The following is a 17,647-nucleotide window of genomic DNA, read 5'->3' as shown; positions in this document are numbered from 1 at the left end:
TTTTTTTTTTTTTTAAGTCTTTCAATTGAAACAGGTCATGTGTTTTCAGTACTATAATATCCAGCTAAAACTCTCTGCCATCTTTTATAACTTCTCCACTCTTCTATGATAATTCAAGTCTGCAAATAGTATTTTGTATTGTTTTTGTGTGATGCCACTTAATTCATTTTAATTTTTAAAAGGTTTTTGTTTCTCCATTCTGTGCCACTGTGAGAATCTTTAGAAGCTTTCCATGGAAAGTCATGATTTTTATTTGCTTGAGAGATGTAGATATGTATGGTGTACAGGACCAAGAAACATGCTTACATTGCAGACAGCCTTTCTAATTATGGGGTAGTTTAAATACCCAAGCGAAATCAGACTAGGTGGCCTGGAGTTCAGTACAGGCTGAAGACGGAGCATAGAGGAGTCATAAATCCCTGCTGAGCTCTATATGGTGGTGATTCTGCTAGTAATTAGTTTGGCTTTCTCACTGTTAGCATCAGCAATGTCTGTGGTGTACATGTACTTTTTCATCCATAGTTATTGCCCTGTAGTCTTTTGGAAACTTTGCCTTATTGTCCCTGCAAAGCAGGTTTGTGATAGATAAATACAAAGAAAATTAGTCTTTTTCCAGTTGGAAGTGAATTAGCATAAAGGGCTAGAGATAAATGTGTTGACTTTTTGTTGGTACAAAGTAACTCTTGATATGAGGTGCCCAACTGTTTTCCTAGATTTGATGATTGTTGTAGATAAAAATTTAAAATGTGTGCTACAATAATATCAAACTTTTTCAGATTTTGAATTTGCAAAATGAACCACTGTGGAGTGACTGGCAGGATCTGAAAAAAGCCTGCACTGACGATCCCCAGGCCATCATGAATATCATTCTGAAAGCAAAGGTTAGGCATTGTCACGTGAATTTTGTTAAGCTGGAACCCATTAGACTTTGGATTAAATGCCAGTTCAACAAATTTGAAAGAATAATCAGCAAATAATACCTGAAGAAGGATTCTTTTACTCAATTCTTTGTACAGAAAGCTCAATGTCAAGCTTTATGCACAGTTTAATAATCCTTCAACTCTTATTCTGAGACATCTTTTCAGTTAAAATTTTTGTCGATTTTAATAGTAAGATTTTTGATGTAATACTATCTTGATGATTATGTAAGTGCTAATACAGTAGATCTGGTTAGCTTGAAAAGTGTCTTCCAAGAAAGTCAGTTTGCTTTCTGTGAGATGGGAAAGTGTTCTCAATGCAGATTGTGACTCTTTTAAACTGAGTCACTGTTTTCCCTTGTCATTTTAATTATTTGTGTTTGCATGAGAGAGAGGAGTCTGAGCTAAAGAATTTCTCGAAGCTGATCAGGTCTTTGGAGGAACTGTTGTATTGGACAGAAGAGGAGAAGAAGGTTGGGTTGTTTTTTTGTTTCTTTTCAATTTGCTTAGTTGCATTTGTTTGTTTTGTTTTATTCTTTAGGATTATGAGTTATGTGAGGAATGGGGGCACTTGTATCCTGTCCCAAGAGAAGACTTGATCAATCTTCACCGTGAGCACCTTCTCCACTTACTGGAGATGGGAGACATGGAAAAAGCATCACAGGTAATAGCAGGACTCTCTCAACCTTACAATTCAAGGTCAAGTAAGTTGAGAATATGGTATCCAAACTGTTGACTTTGTTTCTTCTTCTAGGGAAACTATTTTCTTAGATATTCTTTCAAAGTCCTGGCTTTTGCCTGGTCTGCTTTAAATGAAAATCTAGCTTTGCAATCCCATTGTTGGACCTAGAAGTTTCTATGTCTTCACAGCTATTTTAATTAAATGGAAATACAGGGCCCTTTTTACTTGAAAGATCGTAATGAAGTATTTTTGTGCTGCTTAAACAGAAGAACCAGAAATTAAACTACAAATACAAATTGGTCAGCTGTGCTTCAATGCCCAAATCAGCCAAGTGTGAATTCTTCTGGTTTTAATAATTGTGGAGCTGTTGATACTAACAGATTAAAAGTAAAATGCACTCACTTTGCAAGTTGTGTAGTCTGAAAGAATTTTAGAAGCAAGGAAGACTCTTTTCAGTACTACATCTTGTATCTCATTTCTTGATTTTTTTTTTTTTGTTTGTTTTGATTTTAAAACTGTTTTGCTAAATGGAGCAAATAGGCATTGAGTAGTCTGTAAGTGGATGATCTAAATCATCACTGTGTGTAAGATACTTGTGGAGTTAATTTGCTTGCTGGACCATTGTATGGCAGCGATTTGTTATTCACTGACTAGTATAAAAAAAATCTCCAGGAACATAGTAAGGATTTATTGTATTTTCTATGTTTCTAGCTGTTACAAAGAATAGAAGATCCTGGTATTTGCCTTGCTATCAGTGAACAGTCCCTTGACCAACATCCTAGCTTGGCAGCGTCTCACTTCTTAGCTGATTACCTCACAACCCACTTCTACAGGAATCTGACAACAGCACGTCGTAATGAAATCCAGGCACTTTACATGGGATCAAAAGTAAGTAAAACTCCTGTGTTGTAGGATTAACAGCAATATAGCTGTTGAAGTATCTGCCTGTAGATTTTACCAGGGAATTCTCACCCTGTCAAGCTCAAGATTCCAAGTCTTAGAATCCCAAGAAAGGTTAGAGATGGCCTAAAACCTCCTATAGTTCTTGTATTCTGAGGTAGTTGTAGCTTCCAATTTAAACAGAGCATTCTTCTTTCTGAGCTGTGAGGAGGTAGGTACCATGCAGACTAAAAGAAGGGAAAAAAAAACACCTGGGTATTTATCAGGATAGTTGCTGAGTTTGTCTTAGCAAAAAGGAAGTATCCTCAACATAGTCTCTGATGTATCAGAAATGCCATGCTTCCTTCCTGTGTGTAATCTAATACATAGATTACTCTAGAAATGTGATCATCTGTATGGTGATCTTTAATACTTTCACAGCATGTTTCTTCCAGATGTGCTTCCAAAGGGAGTCAGTATCACTCCATTACTACAGTTTCTGTAGGACTGTTGTCTTGTAAATGTTCTGTGCTCGTCCTGAAATTGCAAATGGAAACCAGTAAGTTATCATAATAAAATACAGGATATCTGAAGAAAATGCTGGTGTTTCTGCAGTATACTCTTTTTCAGGACTACACATGGCAGCTTGCCTCCAGTGCTTTGCACAACAGTATCAACGTTTGTTTCTTTACTTTTGAAAACATGATTTAATTTGTAAAGAGTTTATATTAACTTCTCATCTTTACAGGGAACTGCTCATATTTTCATCCATCATTTTTTTTCCTCAAAGGATGGAAAGATAAGGATAATGCTTCGGGGGTTTTTTTAATAGTCATACCTTAATAGCATAATGTACTCTACCCCAGTACAACATGTCATTAAATCCTTTCCTGTTTTCAGCTTCCTCTGAAATGAGACAGTGTTTGATGGAATCTGAAAGCAGGAGCTAAGCAAGCTGCTCACTAATTCTGTCACAGAGCTACAAATAGGCCCAATAAGTCCTATCTCCATTTTTTTTGCCTGTGTGTTATTTTATTCCTCATGTAAGCTGCTTGGTTAGTTTCTTGTCTTAGGCTCACACGAAATCAAATTTGGAGGTTGAAAAACTTCAACTTTGTTTTTATCTACTTCCCAGGTATTGCTGACTCTACCTGAACTCTCTCGTGTTAACTACTTCCACCTCTCATCCAGGCCACTGCTTATGGTGGAACAGCTGCTCATGAATATGAAAGTGGACTGGGTATCTGTGGCTGTGCAGACACTGCACCAGCTCTTAGGTAGACAGGAAGTTGGCTTTGCTGTAGAAGATATTGACAATTTGCTCTCAAAATATGCAGAGAAAGCCCTTGACTTCCCATTTTCATTGAAAGAAAGGAGATCAGGTGACTATTCTTGAGAATGCTATTTTCTTCTTGGGCAAGAAGGGCAAGTTTTCACCAGGCATTGCTTTTCCGTTTCTGCTGTAACACTTCTAGATACTTGCCTTCAGTCTCCTCCTAGACCGGAGTATGTTCCGAAAGTCCTTGCATTTCTTGTAGGACCCAAGGGCTTCAAAACTTTCTCAGTTCATTCTGTTGCTCCATTCCTTCCTTCTTTTATTTAATGCACTTGGCATAGCTCTCTCCTGGTGTGTTAACCAGTTCTCATCCATGTTGCCTTCAGTTCTGCATTTTGCTGTGCATTTGAGGGTTTTGTGACTGGAACACCAGAGGGTGCTGCAGATTAAATCCAGTGGTTTCACTACATAAAAAATGCACGATGAGCATAATTGTTTGTATTTGTTTACCTGTTTCTACATATATGGTACCATCTTGCTTTATGCTAGTTTCAAAGTGTTGATGTCATTTCACGATTTAAAGATAAAGTTTTTGCTATTATAAATGCAGCAGACTTTGCATGTCTTTTCATGCAAAATGACGTTTAAAGTTGCACGTGTGTTCCTTCTGCTGCCATGTGAAACACTTAATATTTGCCATGAGCATCTTGTGTCAACTGATGGTTTTCACAAGTGATACTTTTTCTGTGCTGAATTATTTCTGAGCCTGTCAGTAGTCCATTGCTTTAGGGATCCCTTTCTCTGTGTTCTATATAGTATTGCTGTGGGATAATTTTTTTCAAGATGATAGTTTGTAATTATACAGCTAATCCAGTTTGTACTAGCACTGTTACATATTGCTCTGAGTGAATTCTTGTAATCTTTGTAAAAACAGGCAGGTTTATCACCAATACTGTTCTGTTTTTGTTATTTTTTCCTGACCCAGATTCTGTTACACGTATCCAAGAAAGTCTCTGTCAAGTACTGGAGTGTGAAACAATGTCTAAGTCAGGATCATCAGAACTATCTCTTGCCAGCCTTACAGGTAAACTCTTAATGTCACTTTTTTGTGTGCTTTCTGGAGCACAGAGAAAGACAGAACTTTTCTTTGAGTCCATCGCTGTGGTAGTACTTCCTGTTCTTTGCTTAGTATCTTTTCTTTTCCATGTTAACTTTGGTTTTACAGTTGAAATCTCATCCTTGTGTCTATTTCCTTTTTTCTTTTAGTCCTTGAATTTAGTTTAGTAGATCTTGCTTGTGGCCTTAGGAAAAACAGTATATATTATTGTCTGAGGGGGCTCTACTTCAAATACAATGAAAACTATAGTTTAAGCCAGAAGAACTGAAGAATATTTGTTCCTTTAAAAGCAAGCACAAATTCTTCTATAGTTTCCATTCTGCATCTAATGCAACAGATGTGCACTCATAGCACATTTGTTGTAAAAGATGCAAGGCCAGTCCTCTCAGGAGATGACTAGCAAGGGTTATCCTCAGACTGGTGATTCTCAGCAAGTGGTGAGCCTGAACTAGGGCTTATCAGTGATATCCTGACCTCCAGTTCAGAGTTTCTGGTCCTGTATCCTGAACTGGAAATTCTATTGCTTGCTATGCCATACTATTCTTCTGATAATAAAGAAAAGTTTAAATCTTCAGGAATGTCAACCTGAAGATTGTATTTTGTGCTCTACCGCTTACTTGGTATACATATACCTGTGTGTTTTTTTCATTCCTCCTCCAAGTCTCTGTTTGTGATATCACTTCTCAGCATCTATTCTGATCTTATAGTTTAATTGTTATGGTAAAGATCTATTAGTAACTAAGCAATCTTGGTCATTAGTATCAAAGTATTAGAAGATGATAGTCTTATAGTTTTAGCTCAAGAACATTAATGTTCCTTGCACTACATTAATATGCCATACTTTGTTGAAGGATAGCAGTAGTCCTGTTGCAAATCTCAGTAAGTCTGTAGTGTTTTCTGGTATTCGGGATGCCATTAAACAGTTTAAATTCCCTTCCATGTTTGTCTTGTCCTGGCTTCTTTTAAGGTGTCACCATGTCTGCAAGTCCCAGAGAAAGAAGCCTGCAGCAGAATTTTTTGGAGGAATTTGTGCCACCTGAGAAGCCGCCTCCGAAGCAACAGTGGATACCTGATGACACTGAAACAATATGTATGGTTTGCAAAACTGAGCGCTTTACTATGGTAAGGAGCAAAAATTAAGTTCTCAGAATGGTGACCACTGAGTGTGAATCGTTGCTCATAGTGTGCTTCCAAAACTTGTTTTTTGCATAGAGTACTTAAGCAACTACATTAGTGCTCTGAGGGAGAAGATTAATTTGAGTTTTGAAAATGTGCTGGCTGTCTGTTATATGGGCTAGAAACAACAGAATTTATTCAAAATGTTGGTTTTGAATTTGGAAGTGGCTAAGGTTATGTCAGAAAAACAGTCTACGGCTTCTGACTTTTTCGAGAGGTGATTTAGGTATCTTAGTGATCAAATCTGGGACAACATTAGCAGTAAAAAGTCCAAGGCTGCAGCAACTATATTTAAACCCCCAGTTGTTCTGTGTGTTTTTGTTGTGTTTTTTTCTTTTCCTCTCCCTTCTTGCCTTGCCTTAGCCAACCTGGTAGGGAATTCTGTCAGAATCACTTTATAGTTCTGAAAAGCCTTACGACGGGCTGTTTCCTCTTGTCAAGTGAGCTAAGTTTACTCATGAGTGGAGGCAGTTAGATGTAGGAGGATGTGGTGGAGGCAGATACGGCAGAAGACTTGAGTAAATCCTTTCGTTTGCCTACCTATGACCTCGTGTGCTCAGTTTAACAGACGTCATCACTGCAGGCGCTGTGGCAGGCTGGTGTGCAGTTCTTGCTCTACCAAGAAAATGACAGTAGAGGCTTGTAGAGAAAATCCAGCTCGTGTATGTGATCAATGCTATAGTTACTACAACAGAGAACATCTGCCTGGCTTGGTAGAAGACACAAGCATGTAAGTCTTTCCATTCTATCTCTTCTTAATGGAATAAGGAAAAACTCAAATCCTGGTTCTATCTGGATATTGTGATAACATCAGGTTTTATGGCAGACAGCCGTTGTGTGTTGAAGGGTCTACTGTACCTCAGCTTACTTCTCATACTAGAACACTAAAGAGCCAGTCAACAAAGTTCTTTATTTATTTCTTTAAGCATCAGTTCATCTTTAGACATAAAAGTTGAATGCTTTGTTGGAAAATGTATTCAACAAAAGCTACTACAGTAGGTCACCAAGTTGCTTACAATTTATTCAGCTCCTGGATTATTACTGCTTGGTGACTGGTTCTGCTGCGCATATCATTGTTTTAATGCTACTCTGCAGTCCCTTGGTTATGACTTCTTTAACTCAGGGAGATTCAGAATCAAGTTCATGATTAGGTAAATTTTGAAACTGTGCCCTTAACAAAAGGGTTGCCAGCTGTGATGACAGATTTTTGATATAATTGCTTTCAGCTGAGAAGTATGTTGAGATTCATAGGCCAACTGATGAAAATGTGAGTTTTACTATTCATGACTTCATCAAGCCTGCTAATAGAAGTATGGCAGTATCAACTATGGCAGTATCAGTGGACTTGCTAGGAAAAGCAGGTCTGAGAATATGAGCAGTCACCTATAGGTAGATTAGCTTGAGTTGGAATGGTTGCTTATGCTACGAGATCAGGTCAACAGAGCCTAGTTGTGAGCTTGGTCACATTTTAAGTGCTTAAGTGTTTTTTTTTTTTTATCACCTTATTTGTATTAAAAAAAAAACAAAAAAGACCCCACACCTAAGTCTCTGGGATGCAGGTCTCTGTCCTTAAGAATTCATTTGAGCTCTGATGTATTCTGATACTGGGCAGTTCTTGTGCCCAGTGTTGTCTTTGTTGTGATAGGTGCAGCAGAAGGTTATATTCCTACACAACTAATTACTTAATGTAGTAGTGTAGTTGAAACACATTATTTAGAGGCAGAATCATGCATTTCCAGACAGTAGAGGGTAGGGACAAGGAATAGGTTGGGAAGGGTAGGAAGAGAAATACTAGATTTTTACAATACACTGTTCTGAAAAGGCTAACCATGTTGATCCTTTCAAATTTTTTTTAAGTATGCTTTGTTCTGTGTGCTGGACTAGGCCTGACATTTCCTTCTTTCTATTACAGCACAAAGGAAGATCAGGATGAAGTGGAAGGTAAGTAGTGGAGTAGTATTAAAATGCAATTTTTTCAGTGCCTGATTGCAAGTGGAGTTAGAGGAGGCAAACTGACGCATCTAGCTGTAGCTAACGGTTGATCAAAACTTCAGTTGCAAAAACTTCAATGGTGTTTTGTATGAGCAGGCTGAAATTAAGCATTCCAAACTTCCATTAATGGGAATTTGTGATTTAGGAAAAATGTCTGAGCCAATCTAGAACAAGCTGTTTGGGGATGAAATGAAATAATTGAAGAAATAGTTGGAGAAGGCACCTTGAGTACTAGATACAGTCATGGGGAGGTTGCATTAAGAGTAGGAATTATTAGCCGAGTACAGAGCTGTGGGACCCTCCAAACAATTTCCAGGAGAAGGGTCAGTTGGTGATGAACCATGTCTCACTTCAGATATGGTCAGTGTCTTGGAATATGAAGTCAGTGAGGTGTCCCTGCTAAGGATCCGATCTGTCCGGATCTTGTGTAGAGAAGTTCATGCAAGGTGAGTTCTCGGAGAGAAGCTGCACTTTGGGTAGAATGCAAGTCACTTAGATATCTGTCATTAGAGGCATGAGGGGATGTAGGACAGTACCACTTGGAGCACCAAGTAGATGTTGCTAATTTCTTTTTCACCTGGAATAGCCGATAGATGATGCTGTTTCTTGTGTTCTAAGATCAATTTTTTACTTTCCCAGGCTTTTTTGCTATTTCTCCAGCTACAGCAGTCATTATCTGCTGCAGATTCCTACTTTGTCAAGCTGTTTTCCATCCTGCCAGGCTGTTTTTTTTAACTTTCCAGATAGGTTTGTTGTTGCTTTTTCTTTTGCTTTTATTGAGGATATCTTGGGATGTCTCTGGTTCTCAGCTATCCAGGTGCACTTAAAAGATACCAGCTGTGCTTCCCAAATATGTTCTGGGTTCCCAGGCTTGCTGACACTTTTTCTGTATTTCAGTAGGTGTCAACTTCTGTCAGTAATTTTCCCGTTATGGTATGGTTACCTTTAAGGCTGCTCTCATCACATATTACTGGCAGTAGTTTTTGGTGAAAGGATGCTGATGGTAGTGAAAGTGGGCCTAGGTGCAGTTTGGTAGCCTGCTGAGGAATGGAAATGTTTCTGTAATGTGTGCTGGACAAATGATATTGACAGGAACTGGTACAACCGAGGGATCACTGTTGAGCCTGGAAAGGCTGTGAGAATACTCTGCATTGTGAGTCTTTAGTCGTTGTTGTTGTTCATATAATGATATTATCTATTTTTTTTCTTCCTGGCTGCAGAAACTCCTAGTAATGAATGTTCCACAGTGGTGCGAATACCTAAGGCAGCTGCCCTTGAATGGCTTCTTTCCCTGAACGAAGAGGAGAACGAAATTGTACGCAGTGAATTTTACTATGAACAGGTGAGGCCTGGAGAAGGAAAGTCTATTATAAGCAGTTTGCTGGAGAATTACCTTAACAATCGTGTTTGTCTTTCTTTCCTCCAACTGTCAGGCTCCCAGCTCTTCCCTGTGTATTGCTATTCTTAGCCTGCACAGCAACAGCATAGTGTGTGGCCACCAGCTGATTGAGCACTGCTGCAGATTGTCCCAAGGGCTCACTAATCCTGAGGTAGATGCTGGACTCCTTATGGACATCATGAAACAGTTACTCTTCAGTGCCAAAATGATGTTTGTGAAAGCTGGGAGGAGCCAGGACCTAGCTCTCTGTGACAGGTGATTTATCAGATGTTCACTAGGATGTATTATCTTCACTGGGGAGTAGAGGGTGGGAGAGTTCCTTCAGATGTGCCATGGGCATTTTAAACAGGAAGAGAAATACATAATGTAAGAATAAGAGCTCAAGTGACAGAACTTCAAGTAATAACTACATAATAATTACGAAGAAAATTCTCAGAGTAGGAGAAATAATTTGCAATGATTGGGATAAAAATTTTACTTCTGTATTTTCTGCTTTAAGTCTGTATTTCAATTTAGGATTCTAAAGCTGTGCTTGCTGAGAACTAGCATATTAATCTTTCCTCAGTTTTTGTCCTGGAGGGCTTAAAGTGGCAGGTGCAGTATATGAATTTCACACATACCACTTCGATTTTTATAATGCATGTTGATGTCTGCAGTCACCCTCTTCCAGTGCATCACTGTATTTAGGAAGTAAAAAATAACCTGAGTGAGAAAATATGATAGAGAAACCTCATATACTGGTGATTTAGGAACTATGTTCAAAGAATTGTCTTTGACGCAGAGTTCCTTTAAAATTCTTTGTGTGTATGTCAATAGTGAAAGCATATGCATTTGTTTAACTTGTTTTCCCCTAGCTACATCAGCAAAGTGGATGTGCTGAATATTTTGGTTGCTGCTGCCTATCGTCCAGTACCATCTTTAGATCAGATTCTTCTCCCTGCAGCAGTAACAAGATTAAGAAATCGTCTCTTGGAAGCAGAGTACTATCAGCTAGCTATAGAGGTAATGATAGTAGAAAGATGTGAATGTTAATCATCTTTCTCTGGTGATTTTTGTTTTTCTCTCAGATGGGTGGGATATGTGTGAAACAGACAATATTTAAACTGTTATAAACTAGGATAAGTTTTTAAACGACAAAGAAAATCTTTTCTGAGCGCTGGAAAAAAGTTTTTTCTGAGAAGGAACATGCCTTCTGCTGTGGAGCAGGCTCCTAAAGGGAAAGATAGGGGCTTTGTTTCCTGGTACAGTTAAAATTGGAATGGAGGTGTTAACTACATGGAGGAGTCTTACATCCAGTAGAAGGGCTGAGGTATCCTTTGTGGCAGGATTTTATCTGAAGCTTGTTTATTTGATCTTATTTGTCTGTAATAACACAGCAAATATTAGTAAGGCACCTTTTACAAGATTTTACTTAGAAATTGGCCATAATGGCAAATCTGTCTATTGGAGCTCATTGGGTGTGGTTTATCTTCCCCCTCCTCCCAGTATTTTCTAAGTCTCTTTATGGCACTGCAGTTTCTTAGGAAGAGAATTATGATTTTTAAGGGATGATTTAAAAAGCCAAACAGAAATAAGTAACATATTTGAATAAAAAGGGTTCATGTTTAAAGGCAGATGATTGACTGAAAAACATCAGGAATAAATGTGATCAGCAGACATATATGAAGTAAAAATTTCCTGGCGGTTCATGAGGCATCTGCTATCGTTTTGCTTTTAAACCACAAACTCACAGTTCTTTATGCAGTTTTTCTATGTAAAGAAAAACGATTGCTTTTTATGACATTTTCATATCAGAAACAGATTGTCTTCTAAGTTTTAAAACTGCTGAATTGAAGTTTTCCAGACATGTGATTACTTAACCTTGTATGATTAAAAACATTGATTTGGACATCGTGGATGTTTCAGTAGTTGACATTCCATGCAATAGCCTAGAAATAATCAGCATGTGATGTTTACATTTGTTCTAATGGGAAGTACACTTTAGGAAGGACATTTATATCACAGTCACGGACTGTGATAAGTCAGCTTTCCTATTTTCTGTATTGCAGTATTAACGAATTGCTTTGAATTTAGGTTTCTACAAAATCTGGGTTGGATCCGAGTGGAGCATGGCATGCCTGGGGCATGGCTTGTCTTAAAGCTGGAAATTTAAGTTCAGCAAGAGAGAAGTTTAACCGATGTTTAAAGCCACCAGTGGATCTAAACCAGCTGAACCACGGGTCAAGGCTAGTCCAGGATGTGATACAATACCTAGAGTCCACGGTGAAGCCTGTACTCATTGCGGTGAGGATATTCTGTCTGCTCTGAGTGCAAATAGCAAAACTAGTTTGCTTTAATACACATTTTGCAGCAATGCATGATACAATATCAGGTACTGGTTTCTTTACCTCTTTTGTCATGATTACCTGCTGTAAACTAAATATTGCTGAGAATTCACGAACTGGTACCTCATAGTGAATTGATGACTGAGCAGCAGATGATAGAATTTTTTTGTAGTAACTGGGGATATATTTGGTACCTGTGGAAGAAGCTGTAGTGGTTGAAATACTATTACTAGAGTCTGAGAAAACTAAACTCCATCCCACCGATATTTTGTGCTGCTGCAGTAGGTATTTCTCTACTAAAGCACTAATGTAGCAGGAATTCAAAGCCAAAGATGTGATCTCACTCATTTCTTCATTGACAGGGAGCACTATTATATGATTTGGGAGGTGTATCAAAAAGCCTTTTAGTATTAAGTAACTACAGAATCATAATGATGAAAGACCTTGAAAGTAGTAAGTATTTTCAAAAAATAAAAAGGCCTGTTTGAGCTAGGTTATTGAAGCAGCTGCTGCGGAGTGCTGTGTTATGTTTAATAAACAAGCTTCCTGTCCATTGCTGGAAAGAGAGTTGTGCTAGCTGCCACAACCTTCTGCATGTCTGTTTGTAGCGTGGTTCCAATCTAGCGTTTATAAAAAGCATTACTGGAGACTAACCCCTCCAAAATGATGACTGTTTTAAAGACAACAACAGAAAAACTTGGTCTGGTTGACAGTTGAAAAAAAAGTTTTCTTATTAGTTGTCACCTGTCACTGATTCTGTTCTAACAGCAGGATGATGATTACTTTGCCACATTGAGGGAACTGGAAGCAACATTGAGAACAAGAAGTCTATCCCTGGAGATGATGTCTGAGGGGAAGGTTCAGTACAACAGCTACTATCAAGAGTGCTTGTTCTATTTACATAGTTATGGCACTAATCTGGCAATAATAAGCTTTTACATGAGGCATGACTGTATGAGAGAAGCACTGCTTCACTTGTTAAATAAGGTGAGTAATCCAGTGCTCCATCACTTAAAATGAAATCCAGAAAGGAGTTGAGAGGTCTTCAAGGCCAGTTGAAAACAACATTGAATATCACAGCATTCCGGGTGCTTTTATGCACAGGCATTTTTCAGTGTCTTGAATGTTATCACTCAGGCTATCCAGTGACTACTTACAATTTGGTGATAGGAGAAAGTAACACAGATCTTTAGGCCTTGTGTTTAATCTCTCTTCCTCATTGTGTTGAAACAGTGACTTCTGTGGAGAAGAAAAGTGCACTAGTTTTCCTTTGTAGAGTCACTATTATCAACAGTGCTTTTTTTTTTTCCTGCAGAGCAGAAAATTTGTACCCATTGTTAATACAGTTTAGAATAAGGAAGACTTTGAATTCCAACATGCTGATAACTTGAGACACTTTATCACAGTGACTCTGTCTGTTGGTACTGCTTGTTTCATCAGACGCCTGTGTTTGCACTTCTGGGTGTACTGGAAATATGAGTAAAGGACAGAAATCTAGAAAAGCCAGAAAGTGGTTTCTAATTCTGGCTGCAGAAAACTGTATATAATAGGAGGGTTTGAGAACAACTGGATAATACAGTTTTATTGGTATTTAACGACATTTAAGTTAGGAAACTACTCCAGTGAAGTTCTAGCTTCATTTAGGCTGCTTCTTAGAATGTGCGTTGATATGAGTCTGTTACATTTCCCCAGTTTGAGAGCTGCTAAGTGCGTGTGTGGTTGGGGAAGGAGGAATGATTGGCTTTGTATTTGTATGTTTCTGTGATTGTTTCATTTAATATTTTTTAATAATTCTTGTTGAGAATGTACAACTGTAAATACTGAATTTCATTATCTTCAATTTGCTTACGAGTTTTGTAATAAGTTGTTGCATAGGCTTTGCTTTCTCATTATGTCATCAATCATTCTGAGCTTGTATTCCAATCTGCATTGCTTTTCAAATGTGTCTTTTATATCACTTTAAAGAAAAGTTGCATGTTTTGCTGGTGGCACAGTTTTGCGAGTTAAGGAGCAGACATTGAAACTACTCTAGAATGACAGTGTAGGCTTTGGGCATGGAGGCCAGTAGTGATCATGTGAACTAGAGAGCAACAGTTATTACCTTAAGACCATAAGGTACTGAGTTTCTGGCAAAACATTTTGCATTTGAGTGTTTTTGAATCTTGTTATAAGGAAAAAAAAAAAAAAGTAATAAGTCCGTATCATGTCTTTAAAATGTTTATGTGGGCCAAGAAATAATTCATGCTTCTTTCCACCGTAACATTAACACAGAGTTCTGGATGATGATCAGGGCCCTGGAGAATAAGACATATAGGAGTAGAGTGGCAGAGATAAGGTTTTCTTGTTTGTTTGTGTTCTTTTGTTGTTGTTTTAAATTTGATGAAGAGCAAGCGAGAAAATATCTTGAGTGCTGATTTCAACCATTTTGTGGGTGATTGTGGAAATGGAGTTAGGCTCGTCTCACATGCACAGCACAAGAAGCAATGAACACAGTTTGGAGCAAAGGAAACTCCAGCTGGATACATGGAAAATGGGAATTTGTTTTCTTTTTTAATTTTTATTTTTATTTTGCAATGAGAATATTTAGACATGGGAGCTGGGGCCCAGGGAGGCTGCTGAATTGCCCTATTGGTGATACTCAGAATCTGACTGAACACATCGAGAGGCCACTCTTTGAGCAGGGGTTTGAGCCACATTACCTCCAGAGATCCCTTCCAGCCTGAGTTATATGCTGATTCTGCAGTCTATCACTTGATATTTCTTTTGTATAAGGAAGATCTATGTGTTACAGCTGCTTTGCTTTAAGCTACCTTCCTGATGTTTGTGTAGGAATCCCCATCTGAAGTATTCATTGAAGGGATCTTCATTCCAAGCTATCGAAGTGGAAAGCTGCATATGTTGGAGAATTTGCTGGAAACCATTGATCCAGGGCTGGAGAGCTGGGGGATGTATTTGATTGCAGCCTGCAAATACTTGCAAAAAAGAACTACTACCACATTCTGTATGAGTTACAACAATTTATGAAGGTAAGATGAGAGTGTTTGCACATATCTTTCAGAGAGATGCTGAATGTTTTCAATCTGTTGTTTATTTACTGTGATATAAGTTTGCATGATGCGCAAGTATGTATTTTCCAATCCTGAAAAACAGAAAGCGTGAGACTGAAGGTGACCTGCTGCATATTTCTGTCATGGATCTGGCACACTGCGGTAGTATTAAGTATTGCTTTAGAGGGAGCATTGTCTGCTTTGTTTGAGCACTTCAGTAGAGACAAGGATTAGAGAACGTGGTTTCCTCTGATGCATCTTAGCAAACAGTATATGTCTTCTAGGATCATGTTCGTGCTGCCATGACCTGCATTAGATTTTTTACTCATGGAGCAAAATCCTACACCGAACTGGGAGGCAAACAGACATGGCTCATAAAGATCAAGGACCATCTCAAAGTCTACCTGCAGGAGGTCTCAAGAAGTTCAGGAAGAAAAAAAATGGTGTACACTTTCCGGAAGAAAATGTCTGCTACAGATGTGTCAAGGTATCTATAAACAGCAAGCTACGTTTTGGTTAAGGGGAAATTCAGACTTTTTGTCGTAATGATTGTGTTTGGGTTGACTTTAGCTAATGCACCCCAGTTGAGCTTGACCCAAATTTGGCTAGCTAGTTGCAATTGTAAGATTCCCATTACTTTTATATTACCAATAATCCTGTAGTTTAAAAGAGCGAAACGTAATACACAGGCAGATATGTTTTACTGGCTATATTTGTTTAAATTTAAATTCAGCTAACAGGTGTCAGACTTGACCAAATCCCTATGTTCAAAAATCAGATTGTAAATTCAGTCATATATCTCTTGCAGTTGGTTTTCCTAGGATTTGCTTTCCTTTCATGTTTTTTAGGCTAGACATTAAGCTTAAAGTTAGCGAGGGAGTGGGTGTGAAGACATCAAAAAGCGGTAGTCATTACTGATTTGGGATCCAGATTCTGGATTCCAGATTACATGGTCTAGTGGCAACGTGACAAGGGGAAGCAGCTCTAACCTAAGAGGAGAGATTTAAGTTAGATTTTAGATCGAAATTTTTTACTCAGTGGGCATTGAGATCCTGGAAAAACAGGTTATCTGGAGGAGCTGTGGATGCCCCCATCTCTGGAAGCATTTAAGGCCAGCTGGATGGGACCCTGCCATAGCTTGATGGCAAGCCCACCCGCAGCAGAGCTGTTGGAACAAGATGGGCTTTAAGGTCCAACCCGTTCTGTGATTCTCTGAATCACTCTTTGGAATAATACAAACAGAGCTTCCCTGGAGCTTTTATGTCTTGAGTGCACGAATCTATGAAGAATTTTTTGCTGTAGGATTTGGCTACAAAAAAGTGAGATAGTCCAACAGTAACTAAAAAAATGACTGTTCAGAAATAAATATGATATTTTGAAATGTGTTAATGGAAGTAGTAAGTTCAAAAATGATAATTGACACTTTCTCTGTTACAAAATCAAGTGAGATTTGTTTTTTTTTCCCTTCTCTAGACACATCAATACAGTTGATCTGCAAATGGAAGTAACTAAGTTTCTGCATCGATGTGAGACCTCAGGAAGCTCTCAAATGGCAGGTTCTTCCTTGCCAACACTGTTTGGAAATAACAACATGAAAATGGATGTTGCTTGCAAGGTATGTACCACTATTTCAAACACAGCATTATTTTTTACCTTTGGTGCTAATGTGGTACACAAGTTGAAACATTGATGGTTGGAGCAGCTTCATGAGCAGATCCCTTGTGCATGTACGCAACCTACAGTTAATGAAGAACTGATATTTTTTTTTCTCCAAGTAGCAGGGAATACTTAAAATACTTAAGCACTGTTGCTCAAAATTCAAGCTCTCAGAAGTAGAGGATCCCAAATACTGATAGAAATGTGTCTTTTGATTGTTTTGAGGCAAGGTAAATAATGCTGCTATTGTTACCTTTCTTAACTTCAGCTCAGCTTCATCTGTTACTTACCTAGCATTCCACAGTGAATCAAGTAAGGTCTACTGCTATATATTTCCTCCACTTCTTGTTGGGATGGTACGGTTCTCTGTTGAAGTAATTTCACGTCTTTTGTCCTCTAGACAATATCTGTAAATGCGAGCATTATTATTTAACTGTAGGTCACAAAAAAGAGATGTGCATCCTCAGAGTTGTCTGATGTCTTTCTTTTCAGGTCATGTTGGAAGGCAAAAATGTTGAGGAGGGATTTGGGATTGCATTCAGAGTCCTTCAGGTATGGTAGAACAGGTATTACTATTAAAAAATAACTTCATGTTGTTTTAAGCAGTTGTTTAAGCAAAAGACTTTTTTTGCTAGTTGCCTTCTAATCCACAGAAGGAGAAAATCTCTTACGAGAAAAGTCAGTAGTTCAAGTCTTAAATATGCAGAACAAGGTAGAGCACCTGTCTAGACTGAAAAAAAGAGCACATCTTAGCAGCAGCCATTGCTACTTTTCAGTAAAAGATGGAGCAGTAAGTCCAACTGCTTACCATCTCTTCTATTTTCTTCTTTCCTTTTTTTTTCTTTATTCTTTGTCTTCATAGCTGGATCAGTCTTCAGCTTATCTTTCTTTCTTCATATGAGATATAATTATCAGATGCCTTCAGTTTTCCAGGGTGGCTGCTGTCAAGGCATATAATGGGAGCCTGCTAAGTGAGGTAGAGGTGGGTTGGGTAGGAAAGATCCGTCAGAAGTAGTGAAAGATCTGTCAGAAGTAGTAAAATTGACTTTGCCACCCCAGAAAAGGAGGTGACAGTGTTCTTGTTCTTGAGCAAAGCTGAATTTTAGCCAGCTGATTATAAAGAAACTTTGAGTCAGTCTTGAGCAGTGGTGACTTGAAAATCAGAGGCCACCAAAAGTTTCC

The 17,647-nt window shown here is 38.4% G+C and overlaps 1 protein-coding gene across 1 annotated transcript in view; it reads left to right on the top strand.

Annotated features, from left to right (window-relative positions):
* The window catches only part of ZFYVE26 (zinc finger FYVE-type containing 26), a 43,464-nt gene that overhangs the window by 21,987 nt on the left and 3,830 nt on the right, over positions 1-17,647 (top strand). The window contains 18 exon segments of the mRNA XM_010711549.3: positions 777-881; positions 1,459-1,581; positions 2,311-2,487; positions 3,614-3,860; positions 4,740-4,838; positions 5,839-5,993; positions 6,608-6,777; positions 7,960-7,988; positions 9,260-9,381; positions 9,473-9,693; positions 10,293-10,440; positions 11,512-11,721; positions 12,531-12,749; positions 14,592-14,736; positions 14,739-14,788; positions 15,094-15,296; positions 16,283-16,424; positions 16,958-17,017. Coding sequence (XP_010709851.1) covers positions 777-881; positions 1,459-1,581; positions 2,311-2,487; positions 3,614-3,860; positions 4,740-4,838; positions 5,839-5,993; positions 6,608-6,777; positions 7,960-7,988; positions 9,260-9,381; positions 9,473-9,693; positions 10,293-10,440; positions 11,512-11,721; positions 12,531-12,749; positions 14,592-14,736; positions 14,739-14,788; positions 15,094-15,296; positions 16,283-16,424; positions 16,958-17,017 — 2,625 coding nt within the window.

The sequence above is a fragment of the Meleagris gallopavo genome, chromosome 5, assembly GCF_000146605.3.
Source record: "Meleagris gallopavo isolate NT-WF06-2002-E0010 breed Aviagen turkey brand Nicholas breeding stock chromosome 5, Turkey_5.1, whole genome shotgun sequence".
Lineage (NCBI taxonomy): Eukaryota > Metazoa > Chordata > Aves > Galliformes > Phasianidae > Meleagris > Meleagris gallopavo.
Note: the sequence above shows the minus strand (reverse complement) of the source record. Positions and strands in the feature narration are given on the sequence as shown.